Consider the following 21394-nt stretch of genomic DNA (forward strand, 5'->3'; position numbering starts at 1 on the left):
CTTCGTCTGTTGCAAAGACAAGCTGCTGATCCATGGAGTTAATTATTAGCTGTAAAAGCATTGAAACGGAGGGCCAGCCGGGATTTTACACTATAGGTCTGAACCTAGGCGGATAGGAAGCACAACCTCGCGTTGCAGGATGCAAAGATCCTGGGTTCAATCTCCATCCCTGCCTGTTTCACTCTGGATGAGCATCGTACCGGCACACATTCGTGTTTCACTATTGCATGATGAAAGTTAAAGACCCCAGGCTTGCGGTCATACTGCACTGGATAAATTTCTCGACAGCGTGTAAAAATGTCGCCACGCCAAGGGAAGCTAATGTCACGCTGTCTAAATGCTCTCATCAAAATCGTTGGCATTGTAAAAGCATACCTGGCATGCGGTGTTATTGTGCGACCATAGTGAAGCACCAGTTAAGAAACATGCATGCTCTAAAACAATTGGAGGCTATGTTTAGCACATTCATGCGAAATACGGCGCCATCCCACCCCCAGGACATTTCATTTGGCGGCAAATTTCTCTCGTATCAAAAATTACTGGCTCATGCTCATCCTTGCTTCTCTGTGCAGGAACGAGGACGGAAATGTCATGCTCCTTGAGATCAAGTGCCCCTCCAGCCGCTGGAAGAAACCTCTGACAGAGAAACCGCTCCTAGCGTATTTAGCTGAATGCAAGCAGAGCAAAAATATCGTGTTGAGAAAGTCTCACACCTACTACACACAGACACAGATCTGCATGTATGTCCTGCAGTTAGATGAGTGCGATCTCTTTCTGTACTGCTCTGTAGACAAAAAGACGCTGCACATCAAGCGTGATGAAGAATTTCTATCGGACGCTATACCGAAGCTGAGATCGTTTTATTTCACACATTATATTCAAGAACTTGCCGCACTTCAGGGAAAGTGAGCCAGTAGCTTTACCAATAAGCTTTGAAGTGTTGCATGTCATACTCTGCCCAAGCCAAATGAAAATAAAAGCATCACTGCTGTGTTTGCACAAATAGTGTCCAGGTACAGCTCCTGACAATCTGAAAAAGAAAACACCTGAAGCATGTAGCTCAGGCAGTGGCTGGTGTGGGTGCTGTGCCTGTTATGGACACTTCCATATTGTTCCAAAGAGAGTCGAACACGGTAAATGCAGCCAAGAAGAAATGTGCACTTCCTTAAGTGCATTCAGTATCACAACCATATGTGATTGACCAAACCATGAATAGTACCCCTGCCAACTGCAGCCTCGAGTTTACACTAAGATGTTTTTCTTTTCATAATGCCAGACACTGCCCCCAATAGCTACGTCCCAGTTACCGTGGCTTAAATATTCCCGGCCGCAGATTAGTTAGAACACACAAAATATGCATGACGTTGTCCAAGTGTGGGATGAGGTGATGCAAAACACGCTGGGTGATACTGTAGATCTTAACCCTTTGAATAACTCTTTCGACATGGATCCGGACAGAGGCCGTTTCATGTGTCGAGTTGACCTCAACCTCCGTGAATTGTACACCCGACGCAAACGGCGGCACCACCAATGTTGCATTCTGGGCGCCAACACCGGTCACAATACCTGGGAATCCTTTGTCGGTCAAGACAATGTCATTAGGCTGCAGCTTGCGCATGAAAGCAGACTATATTGTAATGGCGGTATCACTTGTGCGCCCTCCATACCCATCCGAATGTTACTAGTTCTGGGCGATATCCCAATCAAATACTTCACAGTAAAGTATCCCTTGTATTGTGAATACCACAGATTTTGCTCAACTGACGGAGGCATTTCTACTCTCATTTCTGTACAGTCAATGATGACTGCAAAATGGATAGAGCGCCCTGAAGCTTGCTGGCATGGTGGCCTGTATAGCGAATCCCGGAGAAAAGCTCACCGGAGAAAAGCTCACCGGAGATAAGCTCACCGGAGAAAAGCTCACCGCAAAACCGGCGGATGCGGAGAAAAGCTCACCGGCCATTGAGCGTATGCGGAGAAAAACTCACGATCTTTTTTTCTTCTTTTTATATGCAGGCTGTTGGATCATGCGTAACATATATAATTGTATTCTAATTAAAATTCGTCAGCTTTGTAAAAAGAGAAAATGTCCTTTCGTATTATTTGTTTAGCTTATTGGGTATATTGCTTCCAAATTAATAATTGCGGGCGAGTGTTTTCTGTGGCTTACTTTATAGGCAACGAAAGCCCAACTCAACACTTTATGAACCTAAAGAACAGGAAAAAGTTCAAAAAAAAAATAATCAAAACTGTAAATGCCGAAAATCCGAAAGCGCATGCGCAACAACGCGGTGCCTGAAATTATCTTTGAAGCTTTTGTTAACCTTTGAGAACAGAATAAAACAGTCCGAGAATATCAAGGTTTTTTTGTTTGTTTTTTTCACAGAGAAGCACGTTTTCTAGCCGTTCGTGCTGGTGGTGGTTCCACACGTTGCCTTCGTGTGATAGTGCCCTTCTACTGCGAAGTACCCGTGACCTTCAGAGCTGCCCACTGGCACCATTGTTTCTCGTGACCTATATAAGATCTAGTCTTCTGTAAGGTAGTGAATCGGGCGAGTTGGTAAACATTATACATGATGAAAACCGCTCAAACGACGACGGCGGAGTGAAGGCAACAAACACGACTGAACGAAGCTCTTCTCGCAACTAAAGTTTTGTTAGTGAAATTAACAGAAGGAAAACAGCGCAGCCGACACTGATTACATCAAGAAACACCTACTAATCTATTAGGCAATACACAATATTTGGACTGAAACGGTTCCACACCGCTATTCATACTAGCTCGCAAAGAACAAACCTCTTTATTGATAGAGCTACCGACGGCACACTGCCATTTGTCAATAAATTATTGTCTTTTTTACCGGTGTAAGATTTTCTGATTTTATCCTTGCGAATTCATTAATATACAAAATGGGTGATTACTAATTTCTGATGAGTTATTGAATATGCCCAATGAACTTCAAGAACATTACAAAAAACTGGATAGATTTTTAATGAAGTGACAAGTGCGAATTATGTTAAATTGCAACGTTTGACGCAGGATACGCTAAGTTTGAAAAATCGGTGAGTTTTTCTCCGCATCCGCTCAAAGGCCGGTGAGCTTTTCTCCGGAGCAGTGCCGGTTTTGCGGTGAGCTTTTCTCCGGTGAGCTTTTCTCCGTTGAGCTTATCTCCGGTTAGCTTTTCTCCGGTGAGCTTTTCTCCGCCGCCCCTGAATAGCTGCCCTGCTAGGCCACCAAATCCAGTCTTTCGTTCTGGCACAGAGGGCTTCAAGCGTCATCTTGAACACTCGTGCTGCTGTTGTCCGATGCACATTAAACAGAACACCTAACCAAGAAAAGGGAACATTGTGCTTGAGCTTGATCAGAAATAGCAGGAGACAATTCTCAGCGGAAATTTCATACTGCCTTCTCGCGGCATCTGGGAGCAGGCTTAACAACAGAGCGAAAAGTGAAAAGGATGTGGCGCTCAAACTTGCCAGCTTTGCCACGTCCTGACGAACACAGCGGCAAAACAGGGCTCTTTGTACGCCGGCCCTACACCCTCGTCCTGAAATGACACTTGGTCCGGCCCACTTCCTTTGTCTTTAGTTACGTTATGACAGACGAAGGTTGCAGCATCTTGCCCCACGTTGCAGCAGAGGAACATGGTGCAGGGAGAGAAGAGTGTTCCTTCTTCCTCTGTCATGGAGCAAGCCTACAAAGATGCACAAGAACGAGACACTGTTACTTTGAGCCATCAAAGTCAATCATAAGTAATAATTTATAGGTCAGCCGAGACATTCATATCACAGTTCTGATTTCGCTAACCCTCGAGTTAAAAAAAAAATTATATTCTGGGATCCCTACCTAGGACACTGAAGTGTCGATATGCCACAGTAAAGTATTAAGAGTTAATTTAGCCCACCTGGGGATGTCTAACATACAATCCAAAGGTTGTTTTTGTGGTGTCTACACCTCATAGGCACTCCTTTGAGAGCAGTCATTGTGGCCCTTGAGGAAACCCGAGTAGCCGATTTTTTTAAATAATAATTTATTGCAAATGAACAAAACATACGTTAAGTCAGACCTGCCTAAGTCACATTGGGCTTGACTGGCAGCGTCTTACAATAAGTGAAACCAGCCGTTCGCAAAAGGATACATGTAAAATAGAATCCACACAAAGAAATTGGAATAACAAAAGCAAACTAGTGAGCACATTACAAGCTAAAATTTCTCAGGGCTTTCTTGAGCTTGTATTTTGTTCTTAAATTTAGAATACTAGAAGGTAGTTTGTTCATAAATGCTGGTTGAAAAGAAATCAGGAACGGGACCTTCGGCAACCACAAGTAGAGCATCCCACCTAGATATGCAGAGGAGACAACAAAGGGCCTTATCTGTGGGAGCACTTTGTCGCTTACTCAGTCCTACCTGTAGCTTCTGCAGTGTAGCTGATGAACGAGGACTGCAGACAGAAACTTACACCAACAGATAAAGCTTGTTTATGTATAATTTTTGTGCCCTTTAGTCAGGCACATAGCCAGGAATTTATTCCTGGTGGGCCTGCCCCTGGCAGAACGTGATAGATGGGGGAGGTGGAATAGGAGGTCCCAGCAAAACCGAGGAATTGGGGGGGGGGGGGGGGGGGGGGGGGCGCTGGTCCCGTGCCTGCCTTAAGTACTATCGGGGAAAAATTAAATACAGAGGAGCCTGTGGCTTGCAGTACAGGCTGCGCCGCCCTGAAGTGAACCTAGGGGCGAGGGCGTGTGGCCTACTCCGATGTGTATATGCCCCTCGCTCAGGCGCTTCCCAAGCTTCGGCATTGCGTCTTTTGGTGCACTGAAAGCTATCACCGCTATCGTTGCTCGCTCGACGCATGCGGCGCGAGGAAGCTCACCGCTTGTAGCAGCTTGCGTGCACGCAGGCCGAGTGCGCCCGCAGCGTTTTCTCCTTTTTGCTTGCGCAACTTCCTTGTGCCGCACGCGTTGAGTGAGCAGCGATAGAGGTGATAGCTTTCAGCACAACAAGAGGAGCAATGCCGAAGCTTGGGAAGCGCCGAGCGAGGGCGTATACACGTCGGAGTAGGCCACACACCCTCAATCCCGGGCTCACTTCGAGGTGGCGCAGCCTGTACCGAGCGCCAACGCGCTCCTCTGTTCGTATTTCATTTTTCCCTGATAGTACATATTTCACAATAATGTCCCAGCTTTTTAAGTCGCCAACCGACCTCTTCACTCTCAGCAAGTTTTAAATTATATTTAGGAAGTTAAAAAGAAAACCTGCAGCTGCAGCTGGTGTCCCTCAAAATTGTCCCCAAGAGAGCCCAAGGGTAAGGACAGCTGGTCAAACTTGAGGTCCACTCTACGTACATGCTTGCCACATGCAAACTGCCAATCCTGTACATGCAGGAAGGGATACGGTACAAGTTGTGCTTACATCAGCCGTAAATGAAAGAGGTGCCGACTGCTCTGTTGCCTGATCTTCCATCGTCATATCTACTTAAGGTGCGTCTGTTCATGGCATTGAAACCCTTTCCTGTGCGTCCCTTCTATGTTGCCTGTAAAAGCAAAGCGAAGCTCTGGTGATCGCCAACTCCTTAAGGCCGGTTCGGCGTTGAAATGGCATGTCAAGACATTACAAAAAAATTGTTTCACTACAGAGGTGCATAGTTTTTTTATAAAAAAATAGAAATACGAGGCCGAATTCAAAGTTCCCGCCAGTGCACTGTGACGTAACAGTGTACCCCAAGGTGTCGGGGTGGTCAGAAGGGAGACATCGCCGGAAGTCACGTGAGTTGTATCCCTCCTCGTGCTTAGCGCGAGCGCGCGTAATATTTTAAAAATGTTTTTGTTATTCTCCGCACCTTCACAAGCGATCCAAGCAGACAAGGTTTCTTTTATTTGCTTTTCATCGCTTAATGTTGCTGTAAAGGTAGAAGAAGAGGAGTCAGTGAATTGACGTGATCAACTACAATGCCTAGAAAGTGCTGTGTGAGGGACTGTCCTGGTATTTCAGCAACTGAAGAAGAGATCACACTGCATGCATTTCATCCGAGAGACGGCAGGCATCTTCAGCCTGGAGAGTATACGACGATTCGACGACCTCGGTGTCCGAACAGACGCTAACAATCCTAATTTCTGCAAGCGTTCTCAATTTTTTTTCAAAACTTGATAGCTTTTTTTGCGCCCAGTGCAGCTCTGTATCATCGGACTGACGGCATGCACTCGTAAACAGGCTTGTACTCGCAACGCTTTCCTCATTGACCTCCATCACGTCGGTCCACTGACTCTTCGTCCTCAACTTTTACAGCACGCAAACTAACCAACGGTGTAGCGATAAAGAGCTAGTGGAACTGAAACTTCGTTTTCTACAATCGCTCGTACAAAGAGCAGGAAAAAAAAAAAAAGTCTTAGGCACGGTCGCGGAGAGCACGAGGAGTGAAACTCACGTAACTTCCTGCGAACCCACTTTTAGTGACGTAGTCGATGCCTCCCTTCTGACCGCCCCGACACCTTGCGGTACACTGTTACGTCACAGTGCACTGGCGGGAACTTTGAATTGGGCCTCGTATTTCTATTTTTTATTTAAAAAAAAAAACTGTGCAACTCTATAGTGAATTTTTTTTTTTTTTTTTGTAATGTCGTGACATGCCATTTCAACGCCTAGCAAGAAAAAAAAAAATTTTTTTGGCGTGTCAGAGGTTTTTTAGTACGGAAAACTCTGTGTAACTTGTAAAAAAAAAAAAAAGAAGTGACGAGCACCTAAGTAACCGAAAAGCAAAGGAAAGTTGTGATGTCTGCTTGGTGGTGTTCAAACAGACATTGGACTGCCGGACTTCAACCACTTCAACTTGCACGACTTTTGAGAAAGTTGTGTCGCCTCACGATTTCCGAACTATCCTGTTTGGACAGCCCTTTACTCCAAAACACATTCAGATGCTTAGATTTCTTGGATAGAGAGGAATCACAAAAGAAAAAAAAGTTTTGAGAGCTTTTCTGTCTCGGATCACGTTAAAAGTGATGACTACTAGTTAGCTGATCAGTGGAACGGACAGAGAATGAGACTTCTTGTTTCACTGGAGGGAACACGAGATTTGCAGTTAAGTGAAAGCGAAGGTTTGATAGCCACTATTCCTGATTCGGTTGCGATCGATTAGCTGGCAGATTGAGTCACCCAGGCCAGTCGGTGTGTTGGGTCGTTGATCATTTCCCTTGGCTGCTTCTCGCCGAAAAAGACCTTCGAGCATACCTAAAGAGTTGAGCAGATTTTGCGATTACCCGACTTCAGAAAACCCCTCCAAGTGACACTGTAGCACACTGCCCGCTGCACACGGTAATGAGGGCAAACGTCTGTTTTTAAAAGGTGGGCGACGTGTCACGCAAAGGTAAAAAATGCCATAACATTACGACTTCTCACAGCTACAAAATGTATAGGATAATTTTGTCGGAGCCAACAGCGATACGTCTATATTTTTCAGGTTGTCCGGCCAGAAAAATTTATTTTCGAAAATTTGCTGAACATCCCGATCCAGGTTCAAAGTCAAGTGCGATGCAGAGGGGGTCTGCAAGAACGACGGAGACTGTCTCTTCAAATTGCCCACATTCGTCTCCGTACTGACGGCTAGAACCATTTGGCCGAGTTGAAGTAGTATCTTACTTTAGGTAAAATACTTCTATTCTGCACTACACCCACTAGTTTGGAAGCTAAGCTCGAAGTTCGCCCAAAATATAACATCACTTTAGTGAGACCTACTACGTAGGATCATACATAAGCAGCGTATTTGTCAAAATGACTCGGCAATTTTGACTAAAACCCGAATTGAAATACGATTATCAGCTGCTGAGGTGTCAGCAGGTTACACACTCCTCGGCTCGAGATCCAGTACTATAACTAAATGTCTGCACTTATTTTCAAAAAAGCAGTGGCATTTTAAAACTAATTAAACGATTAGCAAAGAGCACCTGGTGGATGTCGCTTAAGCCTCGTTTGTAATGCCAGTCTTGACATGGTAGTGACGATAACTGTCATCCCGACAGCTCTATGGCCAGCAAAAGAGAAGAGGGGGGGGGGGGGGAGGAACCCCTCACTCAACAGGGCTCTCTTCTGCGTCTCAGACATCGCTATTCTCCCTCTACAAGATAATAGAAGATTAACCCGACACTTAAAATTCACAAAAGCGGCTTTTGCGGTTAGTTACGGTGGCCCGATCCCTGGTGTGCTTCGACAGCTTCGGTGGCTGGAACGGCTAGGGCATCCTGACGACGTCAGCCTCGCCGCAGCTTTGCTCATCCCGAGACAAACTACATCGCGATTGCACCGGATGTGACGTGCTCTCCGCTGGCTACTCTCCGAGCGCTTGCCAGAATGGGCCGTTTATAACGAAAAATACAGCCATCATGTTCAATCTACAAACGTGCGATATTCATTTACGAATATTGTGGATCATACCGAGCCCATTTCTGGATACGATGGGTATATTTTTAATTTCGTTGAAGTATCCCTTTAAATGCGGACGTGCACAAAGCCTCGATCTTGTGGTCAGAAAAAAAACATGGTCGAGGCGTGCGAGTTAGTTTAAAATTATGCTCGGTGCATCGACCAACATTGGCAGTCGCCACTGCTTAGTTACGAAGTCCGCGCTTACCCCCCATTCACACTGGAAGCGGATCCGCGTTCGCGAAGCGGTTGCGAACGCGGTTGTATAAAGATCCAGTGCAATTGCACGCGCATTTGATGCCATCAAATGCGCGTGCAATTGTACTGAATCCTTATACAACCGCGTTCGCAACCGCTTTGCGAACGCGGATCCGCTTCCAGTGTGAATGAGCCCTTAGACCCGTATCTTTAACGAAGGTTGGTGTAGCACTCGTTTTCAATTCGAGTGGGGCCAAGTTCACGCCAAACGCTGTTTCAGCCCTCATGTCCAATACATGCTTAGAGCATGTGCAGACAGGCGATGGCGCAGACTTTGGAAAAGGGTCTATTCTGCAGCCATCGCCACAGTCGTTAGCCGATCAAAACTGAATAGAGCCCACTACCGCCCTACAGAGCAATGACAGAGCCCCATATTTCGGTTTCAAACGAAATCTCGAAAACTAAATTTGATATGAAAAGAATGCACAGCACAGGGAAAATAAAATTTAGAAAATAGGGTATTAAACGAAGAAAATCTAGAAAATTCAAGTGAAAATCCAACCAGCCTCACCAACCAGACGCGACCCGTTCCCAGCTGCCACAATTGTTCGGAGGTGGTGCCCCCTATAGGTTGCTGGAGTAAGATGCAAGAATGAAGCGGTGTGTGTGGCTTCACCCTGAGGGCAGGTTACAAATCTGGGCTTGGCTGAGTCGCCTCAGTGTTCCTTTCCCTGAGCATGGCTGTGCCATGATGCACAGGCAGACATGAATGGTACCCACAGTCCCTACATGTCTGGCCCCTACCCAGCCTGTCCACCAGAACCCGAAAGGAGCACCATTGGGTCACACAAACCTCCACCGCCAAGGAAAGGCGAGGATCCCCAGGAAACCGTTGGGTGTAAAAATGCTGACAAATACCAGGGAGCATAGAGTAAGCTGTGAAGGAGCTGGGCACACGCTACGTGCGCGACGTCACATGACCCGATTACGTAATGTGACACCATGGTGTAGCAAGAACGTCATATGTCATGTCACATTATCGTGCCATAAAAACATCATGTCACATTATTATATCGTACGACATCATGACATGACATTACGACGCCACTCTGCCACATGATGTAAAGGGTTTCTTCGTGACAGTCTTCTCAAAGAATTCGACTGATAAACAGATTCTGCATTAAAACTACCTTATCATTATCGGCTAAGGTATGCCGACTCAACGCCGCCACGTGTGCGTGGCATTCAAGACGATACTTGCAGGATTCAAACATGTATATTTTATTTCCAGGCACAGATTATCACCTTTTCTCAAGTTCAGCGTCGATTATATCACATAGACGGTACAGGACAAGGTCGGTGAGGTACTCATACAATAAATTTATGCCCGCACAAAAAAAAATAAAAAATAAAGGATTGCACGCTACGAGGTAGAGAGAAAAACGAGGGAATGCAGCAATACACAACTCCACCTTATGCAAAATATAGAATTAAAAGTAAAAAAAAAAAATAGCTTGTCTAAAAACATTTTTCCCTCCCCCTCAAAGTCATACTACCTATGTGTATTTTCTAGTTGGGAGCCAAGCCAAGAAAAATAATAAATTCAGAGCACAATTCCTGGAGAAAAAAAAACCTCACAAAGGGCAATACTATCAAATTCCACCAAGAGTGCTTAACAAAAAAAAGAAAACTAGGCTCACAACAGTCTCAAACCTAGCTTCCTCGTCCCAACTAGGAGCGAAATTGCAAAAGCTCAATATGAAAGTGATGCATAAAAAACCAGCTCCACTACAGAAATAAAAAATTCACAAAATATAAAGCAACAAAGTAAATATATTTTAAAGAATTGATTATTCATGCATTAGCTTTACTCCAGCAACATTTTGTCAACCTTGAACCTCACAGAAGAGACACGAGAGAAAGTTATTATTAGATTCTAAACAGCATTTGGGAGGGGATTAAAAAAAAAAAAAAAGCTCGTGACCCACAGAGTTGCTACTTTAGGCATATAATTATTCCTTTCCACTTGTATACGAACTAAACGATTCCACGAAAAAGGTTGAAAAACGTGCTCCACACCTATAGAATACTGTAAATAAACTCAACAATGTGGCAACAAAAAAAAAAGAAGGTAAAGAGAGACGGGCTTTTCATGTCCAAGAAACATAACAATTACAGTTTACTTCATGAGTGCGTGCACCACTGCCTTGGCATTGATTGTTTTGAGGTCAATGTAGGTCTGACCAGTGCCAACAAACACGATTGGCTGTCCAGTGATGTACGTCATTGAGATGGCTGCCCCAACCTGAAGGACAAGAGAACAAAATCGGGATTAGTGTCACGTACGTAGAACAATCAACATAACAAAATAAAAAAAAAACACTGAGAACAAGAGGAACACAGCTTACAGCAGTACATAGCGTTCGCTTACTGCTTTCACGAAGGTGGAGCGGCTGGTTCCCCGGTCGTTAATAACAGAATTTTGATCATTAACTTTCAGGCTACGAGGAAACTGGTGAAAACTAGTAATGGGCCAAACTTTTGCCGAATTGAAAACTCGGTGCCCAACCTTGGGATTCGGCGAAGCTGAAGTTTTGCCGAAGTTTTGCCAAACTTTTCTAAAGATTCTGCTGAGAATCGGCAAGGATACATTGTTGACAGACTTAAAAATTAATATTAAATTTTTTCAGGCAATATTGCCAGAAACTGTCAACTTTTGAACCCTTGACTTAAAATTAAGGAAATTTACAGGGTAGGCTGGTGGTCATGCTAGAGGGTGCATAACAAAATTTTACGTCTGTCAGTTAAGCGGGAACGAAATTAGGGCAGCTTCTATCAGCAACACCCCTACACTGTTTAGTTAATCTATCGTCAGAGAACTATCACAATATTAAAGATTTTTATTCGCTAGATATGTAGCAGAATGCCTAGGAGATGCGCCTATGGAAAGGTTTTTGTAAAAAGTAATTGATTTCTATCAATTTTCTCTTCTGCGAAATTGGTCAACTTTTTGGTCTTCTGTGTCTCAGACAAAATGTCAACATTTTTTATAAAAGACATCCGTAAAGTGACAAACGAACTCCATAGGCGCATTCCTTATTAAATTTCAGTCAGGAAAAGTGAAGAACGAGCCTTGCCTGTATTTCCATTCTCAAATGATTGATTGACTAAAATGGAATAATACAAAAAAGTGGAACGGAGAAAAATGTGTTCAAAGTGCTCCAAACCTACCTTTCCTTTAGCTTTAGGGGACAGAAAATAATTTATAAAAAATTAACTATGCAGTGTAAACTAGTGAAAATTTCTGGGAATACTCTCTGGATGTAGATAGATGTAAATATAATTTTTCAAAACCGAATCTTTTTTTCTCCGGGTAGTGTCCCCCCTTAAAGGCAACATATATTGCTGGTTATTACACAGTTATCACAAAGTAAGGTGATATTCTAGAAGACAATTGTATCGGTGTCACTTGTGTGTGTTTACTGGCAATTCTACAGTAACTTCTTGCAGAAGTGGTGCGGCAATGAGGTTAGGTAGCAGCAGACACAGTCACGATACACACGTCTCGGTTTTGAGGCCTCATCAGTGCAAGCCTGCAAGTATGTACGTTGTTGAAATAAAGGTAATGACACTGTGTTCTTACTTTCTCTGCGAGTCATCGTTCCATGCGCGAAAATTAACGCAACGGCTGCTCAGCCTCCACCGGAAGAGATAATACTATTGTAAGTATGCGTGTTTTTCCTATTTCAGTCACTTGACGCCAGCTTTACAAGAAAGGGTGTATCTCATATTTGCAAAGCCTCACTTTTAACTTTGAAAATGTCAGTTACTGAGTTAGGACACACACGTTTAGGAAGATGGGAAGAGTTAAGAATAGTCGGATACGCAACGTCAAGCGTGATGGTCATGCTTAGTTTTGTGCGGATAGATAAAAACCACGAAATAATGCTAGTCATAAAAAAGCAACATTATTTTGTTTTGGCACAAACTACTCGTGAGCTGAAAACAGGATTGCTCTAACTGCAAGGAGTGCTTTAAAGCACTTGCCAGTCAATGTTGCAACTATCTCGAGCATTACTGGAAAGATAAAATGAAAATCACGTTATCCAGAATGTACTGCATCATTTGTCACCTGTACAGTGCACTGCACCAATTTCTGGTCAATCTTCTGTTCTTGGGACAGAAAATGCTGAAGAGAACCCCACTCCCAAAGGCTGACGAACACAGTTACCATGTCACATACTCCGCACCTCGCCGTAACCACCGGTAGTACTACACTGTACGATGGTGACCGCACGGCGTTCATTTGCAATTTAAGAAAAATAGATACCAAAATCGCAAAACCCTAGTTATAATGTATGCTAAAGGTTCAGCTGGTTCTAGTGTGCGGTTTCAAAATGAAGCAGATACCCCAAAGGATCCGTGGACCCCAGTTGAAAGCCGCCTGTCTATACTTTTCAGCCAGTCAACTGCGAATGCAAACGACACCTGGGCGAGCGTACCTTGTCGTCGATGGTGTCGAACTTGGTGAGCACGATGCCGTCGATGAGGTGTGGGTTCTCCTGGCTCGAGTGGTCGGCCAGGGCCTGGTTGAACTTGACCAGCTGGTCCACTGCCTCGTTGCCCACCAGGGCCTCCCCGACAAACAGCACCAGGTCGGGGCTGTTCACCGTGATCAGCTGCAATGGGAGCGGCGGAAACAGCATCCTGTGCTACGATTCACCTCAGAGACAGACGAGCAGTTAGAAACGAGGAAACTCTCCTTTAATCCTCTGTTTCATTCGAGGGGAGATTTACCTCTTTTCTGCAAGCAGTAGCTCAGAGACCTGCTTCTGTAGGGAGAGGAGGAGACAAGGAAGGGAAGGAAGGAAACTGGAAACCGGTTTTCTTCCTGGCAGAAGACGATTCTGCATGCCGGCCTTTAGGCTGGACTACAGCGAATATCACAAGCCATCCGAGCCTAAAGACCCTCTACGTGTTTGTGTTTGTTTTAGAAGTGGCGTCAAACGCGCCGATGCAAAAGGTCCACGCCCCGTATTGCCCTTGGAAGCAAATGGTGATGCAGCGGTACTAGAAAGCATATGGCGGCGTAGCAGTTGCTTGTGGCACACTTTTCATGCATCTGTCAAACAAAGTTTGTCAATACTTGTAAGAAACGCTAAGCGTGAATTTTATCGAGGGGCCTCTCCCCAGCCAATCAAAAGCTGTAAACGTATTGTGTGACTGGGTGCCCTGCACGTTGCTGCGCCTTTCCCAGAGATCATGTGCCACTCAAATCACGTTGGACTGGCTCCGATAGAAATTGCAGAGAAAATGCAAGAGGGCTCGTGAACATTCAACATTGTAAAACCCGAGACCTAGGACAAAAAAATAAGAAAAAAGGGGACAACACAACTCATAGCATCTGCTGCAGTCCATCGTAAGGTGAACTGGAGTAGGGTTGTACGACGTGGCAGCGCAAATAAAGTCAAACCCGACTGAATCGAACGCGGGTACACTGAGTTAGTATTACCCATATCGAACCCTCGTTGAATTCCGAAAGAATTCTATGACTTTTCTCCATTTAGTATCGAACATGGTCGGGCTCGTAACAGATATATGGAACTCTTCTGCGCCGGATTGTGCGCACTTCTGGATATCCGGCAGGCTTCTCGGCAATATGCCGGCGCACGCATGCAGTTGGCACAGGAAGCGCCACCTAAGGCACCGCGGTGTCTGTCGATGACGTCGCGAGAACCACAACAGAGCTGACCGACATCGAGATTGCCGCCGAGCTTGTTTGGGAGCGGCCCGTTGCAAGCAGTGAGCCCAGTCCAGGAGACATCGAGGATCCTGTACCGCATCCGAGCTTGAGCGAAGCCGTCGCTCCATGGCCCCTGCTACGCCGTTAATGCAGTGCCACTGGGGGCAGCGGACTTGCGCTCGTCGATCGTGGGGGCACCGTGGAGCAGGCCGTTACCAGGTATGTGACGAGTTCAAAGAAACAGGCTACACTTACGCAGTTCTTTTGGCCCCAATAAATTATTGTTATCTTTCCCAGAAAGTGTTCCGATCAATGCCGACGTGCAGGCTGGTGACAGCTTTAAGTTTGCTCGCGACTGCGTCGGCTGCATTGCTCTTACGTGCATTTTTTGCTTCATTTGTTTATTTCGAATTTTCGCTACATCGATCTACCTTGCGGTTCTCGCGCCGTTCGATATAAGCAGGCTTGACTGTACCGCTTTCATATGGATACGGGTCACTTTAAAAAACAGTGGTGAAAAGAATGCCAACCTGTTCGGATAAATATGGTACATCTTCACAGCTGTGAAGGTGCACATGAAATGAAGCGTTGCACAACAACTCCTTCTTCTCTCAAGAGATCAAGGTTACATTCTCCCACATCCTACTTTTTCTTCTATTGCGGTCCCCCCAAAAAGAATGTATCAAAGGGGTTTAACAGTATACAAGAAGAATTTTTGCAATGTTTACGAACGAACTGCTTATGTCAACGCTTTGTTACTTCAACAAGGTGTGCGCCCTTTATCAATATTGATCGCCGCGGTTTGACGAATTCGAGGCAGCTTCTGCCACGCCAGACGAGTTGCTACCAAAGTGGCCCCAACCGAGTTTATGTTATCTTTATGAGTCGGCTCGCCGGGAGTAAGGCAGTATTTACGGACGAAAATGGGAAACGCCACTTCCCCGCTGTCGGAGGCGGCAAAACCGAGAAGGCCTCCTCTAAGCTTTACATCGTCCCTCGTGCAGAAGCTTAATATCTAAAGATTTTTTTTCGAAGGTGATATTCCGCATCCAAACTTTGAACTTGAGGGTGGTATCAAATCACCATTCTTAGTAATTTGACAGAACAAAAAAATAAGTCTCTCGAAGTGTCACACTTCCCTTGAGAGCTGGTTCTACAGCAGCCATTCTGCCCAGAACACGCACACTCCAAAAAAACCAACAAGAAACAAGGTCAAACCTTGGCAAGGGCTCGCATCAGGGGTTCGTTGTCTTGCATCCGTCCAGCAGTGTCGATGAGGACGACGTCGATCTTGGTCTCACGAGCTGCAAGGAGGGGAGGACAGTTCGGGTCGCACAAGAAGCGGAGCGACATTGATCTGGCAGACCTCCCCATAGTCACAAAGTGTTGCCTAAAAGCTTCTTCGCATTCACAGGCAAATACCCAACTGCGATACTTAAAGGGCAACTTCGCTCAATTCCGAAAAAATTAGGCTTACATGTGATTCCATTTCACAAAGCACTACTAAACAGCTCTACGTCTTCGGATTCGCAAAATGTGGAATATTATTTGTGTAATCTTAATTTAAACATCAGCTGATACCGAAACCAAAACTTCAATTGCATCAGGCAGCATTGGTCTCGTATCGTCAGTCATGGCCACGTCACGTCGAACCATGTGTTCCTGTGACGTTCGGGGGGGGGGGGGGGGGGGGGGGGGGGGGGACAGGTCGCTTTGCATGGCATGGACGGTGATGGCCCGGGGGAGAGGGGGAAGGGGAGAAGACAAAACGGGAGAGGGGAGCGGAGAAACAGACCGATAAGCGCAAACTAGCGCATCCACGTTACGGTGATCATGTGGACGCCGTTCAGCCAACACCGGGAGGAGGAACTCATGACGTCATCGTTCAATTTCGCTCCGAGAAGTAAAAACAAACAAAACGTGAGAATGACATAGACGTGCCTCTGACGTAGTGGCTCATTGTTGGCCACTCCAACTCCGTCACATTGACTGCGCTGACGATTGCGCCTCACGTCGCACGCTAGAGTTGGCAGATTTCGGCGACTTGGCTCACATGAAGGTTTGCTGGCCCAGTTTATTAGATATATAAACGGAATTAGACCGTAATATTTGACATGGGGTCTTCCTACATGATACTGAAGAGGGCTACATACTTTTCTAAATATCAAAAATGAAGCGGAGTCGCCCTTAAAAGTGCCTCCAGGCCATTTGCTTTGGCAAAGGATAGCCTACCTTGGCCAGACACAACAAAACCTCTACGTCAGGCAAGTGTGACAATACAGTAAACCCCTTCCTAGTACTCGGGAATGGGGAAAAAAGAAATTGAGATGATGAGACTTTCGAGATAGACAAAGTACAAGAATTTTCAATGCGCGCGCAGCAAATGCGTGATTTGTCTCAGTGCCGTACAGCAAATAGCAATTGACCATTTTGGATCGAAGAGCTTTCCCATCTAAAAAGCCATAATCAAAACATTGTATGCTTGCTTTGTTTCTAGTGAAAACTTCAACGCACATAATTCACATTTTAGTGAAAGAAAATGTGAACTGGAGATGACACATTACATTTTTAGTGAAACAAAAAGCAGCAATTGATCTTTACAGACATGGAACAGCCTGTTAAGCCACGGGTAACCAAACATGGGCTAAAAGACCGCAAAATTAATTGTTTTATATTATTTATTTCGCTCCTCGAATTCTAGAGCTTTTTCTAGGCTAGTCTAAGATTTTGGGATGGTCTTCGTATTCCACGGGTGAATTTCGAAATACCCTGAAGCCATTCCAAAACCTTCAGACTAGTAAAAGAAAAGAAAAACCCAGAAAGGTTAATTTTATCGCACAAAATAGTGTCCATCTGATATTTCTAGATGCAAGACATCAAATGAACAAGGCGTTACAGCACACAAGAAAGAAAGTAACAAAAAATGAATAGAAATTGAAGTCTGGGAATTCATCCCTAATCATCAGATTTTCTAAAAGAGGAGTTCGTTGCTTTCGAGTAGGCCTCGCTTTTTTTCTTTTAAATTGTGAGAAATTTTTTTACAAAACAGCATGCACAAACAAGTGTCAAACACTAAAGCTGAAACTGAAATATCCAAGGGCAGCAAACTTTTACTCAACTCTGGTTCTGAAGTTGGTAAAGTGCAGTGTCCCTTTTAAAGTGCAACTGTAGTTTTTCATGTTTGTGGGCGATTGTTTTTGCAGTTTACGATATTAGAATTTTGAGTTCGGTACGCATTCTATGTAGGAAAGTGGAGGGGGGGAGGGGGGGGGGCATATTTTTACTGATAGAGGTACTTCGGAGGATATATGCTAGGTTTTGCTGACATTTTACGAGAACTATATCTACAGGAAGTTACGGGGGAAGGGGGGGGGGGGGAGACCTTATATTATCTGAAAAGTAAAGCTATGATTGATTTTAAAACAGTTTTTTAATAGTCAATCGCCTTTAAAAAGAATGTCTCTACAGCGAAAATGACTGCTTAACGAAGTAAAGAGAAGTGAACTTGTGGATAATTCAAACTGACATGCAGGTCCCATCCTATGTGTCTCTATGGGAGGAAACTCCTAAAAATTCAAACTTTGCTTTATTTAAACAAATTTTCGGCCCCCCCCCCCCCCCTCGAGTTTAAATTAACGAGATTCCACTGTACAACAAAGTTACCAGTACTACGAATATTTTAGCCGTTCGTGTGGACTTTGTTATAAAGGCGTTTGAATCTATACCCAAATGGAACCCACTTTTATTTGAGCCTAATTTTAAAAAAAAAGACTGCATGTTCTTTTTGCATCCAATATATTCAAAAAGATAATAAATTATGTGCTTTAGAATTAAAGTGGAAACTTCAATCATTATCAGATTATCATTTAACAATCGATACAAGCACTTTTTACTTTTCAATAGATTTACTGACAGATGTTGACATCTACATTAAAAGCTTCACTGTTGCTAAAGGACTGTAGTGAAGTTCCCTCGAACTAAGAAGAGTGTAACTGAGAGGAATGAGATGAGCTCCCAGGGGAGTGTATTGAAAATTCCCTCAGACTGACAGGAGTGTATTGAAATTCCCTAGAACTGAGAAGGGTGTAACTGAGAGGTGTGACATGAGCCCCTGAGGAAAGCGTATTGGAACTTTTCTCGGACTGAAAGGAGTGTAGTGAAATTTCCTCAAACTGAGAAGAGTAACTGAGAGGAGTGAGATGAGCCCCTGAGAAAAGTGTATTGAAAATTCCATCAGACTGAAAGGAGTGTATTGAAATTCCCTAGAACTGAGAAGAGTGTAACTGAGAGGAGTGACATGAGCCCCAGAGGGGAGTGTATAGAAAATTCCCTCAGACTGAAAGGAGTGTATTGAAATTCCTTCGAACTGAGAACAGCGTAACTGAGAAGAGTGAGATGAGCCCCTGAAGAAAGCGCATTGAAAATTCCCCCGGACTGAAAGGAGTGTAGTGAAATTTCCTCAAACTGAGAAGAGTAACTGAGAGGAGTGAGATGAGCCCCTGAGAAAAGTGTATTAAAAATTCCCTCAGACTGAAAGGAGTGCATTGAAATTCCCTAGAACTGAGAAGAGTGTAACTGAGAGGAGTGACATGAGCCCCAGAGGGGAGTGTATTGAAAATTCCCTCTGACTGAAAGGAGTGTATTGAAATTCCCTAGAGCTGAGAAGAGTGTAACTGAGAGGAGTGACATGAGCCCCAGAGGGGAGTGTATTGAAAATTCCCTCAGACTGAAAGGAGTGTATTGAAATTCCCACGAACTGAGAACAGCGTAACTGAGAAGAGTGAGATGAGCCCCTGAAGAAAGCGCATTGAAAATTCCCCCGGACTGAAAGGAGTGTAGTGAAATTTCCTCAAACTGAGAAGAGTAACTGAGAGGAGTGAGACGAGCCCTTGAGAAAAGTGTATTGAAAATTCCCTCAGACTGAAAGGAGTGCATTGAAATTCCCTAGAACTGAGAACAGTGTAACTGAGAGGAGTGACATGAGCCCCAGAGGGGAGTGTATTGAAAATTCCCTGACTGAAAGGAGTGTATTGAAATTCCCTAGAACTGAGAAGAGTGTAACTGAGAGGAGTGACATGAGCCCCAGAGGGGAGTGTATTGAAAATTCCCTCTGACTGAAAGGAGTGTATTGAAATTCCCTAGAACTGAGAAGAGTGTAACTGAGAGGAGTGACATCAGCCCCAGAGGGGAGTGTATTGAAAATTCCCTCAGACTGAAAGGACTGTATTGAAATTCCCTCGAACTGAGAACAGCGTAACTGAGAAGAGTGAGATGAGCCCCTGAAGAAAGCGCATTGAAAATTCCCCCGGACTGAAAGGAGTGTAGTGAAATTTCCTCAAACTGAGAAGAGTAACTGAGAGGTGTGACATGAGCCCCTGAGGAAAGCGTATTGAAACTTTTCTCGGACTGAAAGGAGTGTAGTGAAATTTCCTCAAACTGAGAAGAGTAACTGAGAGGAGTGAGATGAGCCCCTGAGAAAAGTGTATTGAAAATTCCATCAGACTGAAAGGAGTGTATTGAAATTCCCTAGAACTGAGAAGAGTGTAACTGAGAGGAGTGACATGAGCCCCAGAGGGGAGTGTATAGAAAATTCCCTCAGACTGAAAGGAGTGTATTGAAATTCCTTCGAACTGAGAACAGCGTAACTGAGAAGAGTGAGATGAGCCCCTGAAGAAAGCGCATTGAAAATTCCCCCGGACTGAAAGGAGTGTAGTGAAATTTCCTCAAACTGAGAAGAGTAACTGAGAGGAGTGAGATGAGCCCCTGAGAAAAGTGTATTAAAAATTCCCTCAGACTGAAAGGAGTGCATTGAAATTCCCTAGAACTGAGAAGAGTGTAACTGAGAGGAGTGACATGAGCCCCAGAGGGGAGTGTATTGAAAATTCCCTCTGACTGAAAGGAGTGTATTGAAATTCCCTAGAGCTGAGAAGAGTGTAACTGAGAGGAGTGACATGAGCCCCAGAGGGGAGTGTATTGAAAATTCCCTCAGACTGAAAGGAGTGTATTGAAATTCCCACGAACTGAGAACAGCGTAACTGAGAAGAGTGAGATGAGCCCCTGAAGAAAGCGCATTGAAAATTCCCCCGGACTGAAAGGAGTGTAGTGAAATTTCCTCAAACTGAGAAGAGTAACTGAGAGGAGTGAGATGAGCCCCTGAGAAAAGTGTATTGAAAATTCCCTCAGACTGAAAGGAGTGCATTGAAATTCCCTAGAACTGAGAACAGTGTAACTGAGAGGAGTGACATGAGCCCCAGAGGGGAGTGTATTGAAAATTCCGACTGAAAGGAGTGTATTGAAATTCCCTAGAACTGAGAAGAGTGTAACTGAGAGGAGTGAGATGAGCCCCTGAGAAAAGTGTATTGAAAATTCCCTCAGACTGAAAGGAGTGTATTGAAATTCCCTAGAACTGAGAAGAGTGTAACTGAGAGGAGTGACATGAGCCCCAGAGGGGAGTGTAGTGAAAATTCCCTCAGACTGAAAGGAGTGTATTGAAATTCCCTCGAACTGAGAACAGCGTAACTGAGAAGAGTGAGATGAGCCCCTGAAGAAAGCGCATTGAAAATTCCCCCGGACTGAAAGGAGTGTAGTGAAATTTCCTCAAACTGAGAAGAGTAACTGAGAGGAGTGAGATGAGCTCGAGAAAAGTGTATTGAAAATTCCCTCAGACTGAAAGGAGTGTATTGAAATTCCCTCGAACTGAGAACAGCGTAACTAAGAGTGAGATGAGCTCCTGAAGAAAGCGCATTGAAAATTCCCCCGGACTGAAAGGAGTGTAGTGAAATTTCCTCAAACTGAGAAGAGTAACTGAGAGTGAGATGAGCCCCTGAGAAAAGTGTATTGAAAATTCCCTCAGACTGAAAGGAGTGTATTGAAATTCCCTAGAACTGAGAAGAGTGTATGAGAGGAGTGACATGAGCCCCAGAGGGGAGTGTATTGAAAATTCCCTCAGACCGAAAGGAGTGTATTGAAATTCCCTAGAACTGAGAACAGCGTAACTGAGAGGAGTGACATGAGCCCCAGAGGGGAGTGTATTGAAAATT

The 21394-nt window shown here is 44.6% G+C and overlaps 1 protein-coding gene and 1 pseudogene across 1 annotated transcript in view; both read right to left on the minus strand.

The window, feature by feature from the left end:
- Window positions 1-1075: 1075 nt before the first annotated feature.
- Window positions 1076-3498, minus strand: LOC8030302 (annotated as a pseudogene).
- A 6373-nt stretch (window positions 3499-9871) lies between these two features.
- The window catches only part of LOC8043889 (signal recognition particle receptor subunit alpha), a 56693-nt gene continuing 45170 nt past the window's right edge, over window positions 9872-21394 (minus strand). Inside the window, exons 11-13 of the mRNA XM_029976765.3 lie at window positions 15573-15658; window positions 13114-13290; window positions 9872-10916 (exon numbers count right to left, since the gene is read on the minus strand). Coding sequence (XP_029832625.2) covers window positions 10791-10916; window positions 13114-13290; window positions 15573-15658 — 389 coding nt within the window. The 3' untranslated portion in view covers window positions 9872-10790. The remainder of the gene's footprint in view (window positions 10917-13113; window positions 13291-15572; window positions 15659-21394) is intronic.

Source organism: Ixodes scapularis, unplaced genomic scaffold, assembly GCF_016920785.2.
Source record: "Ixodes scapularis isolate PalLabHiFi unplaced genomic scaffold, ASM1692078v2 PGA_scaffold0__279_contigs__length_252992795, whole genome shotgun sequence".
Taxonomy (NCBI): domain Eukaryota; kingdom Metazoa; phylum Arthropoda; class Arachnida; order Ixodida; family Ixodidae; genus Ixodes; species Ixodes scapularis.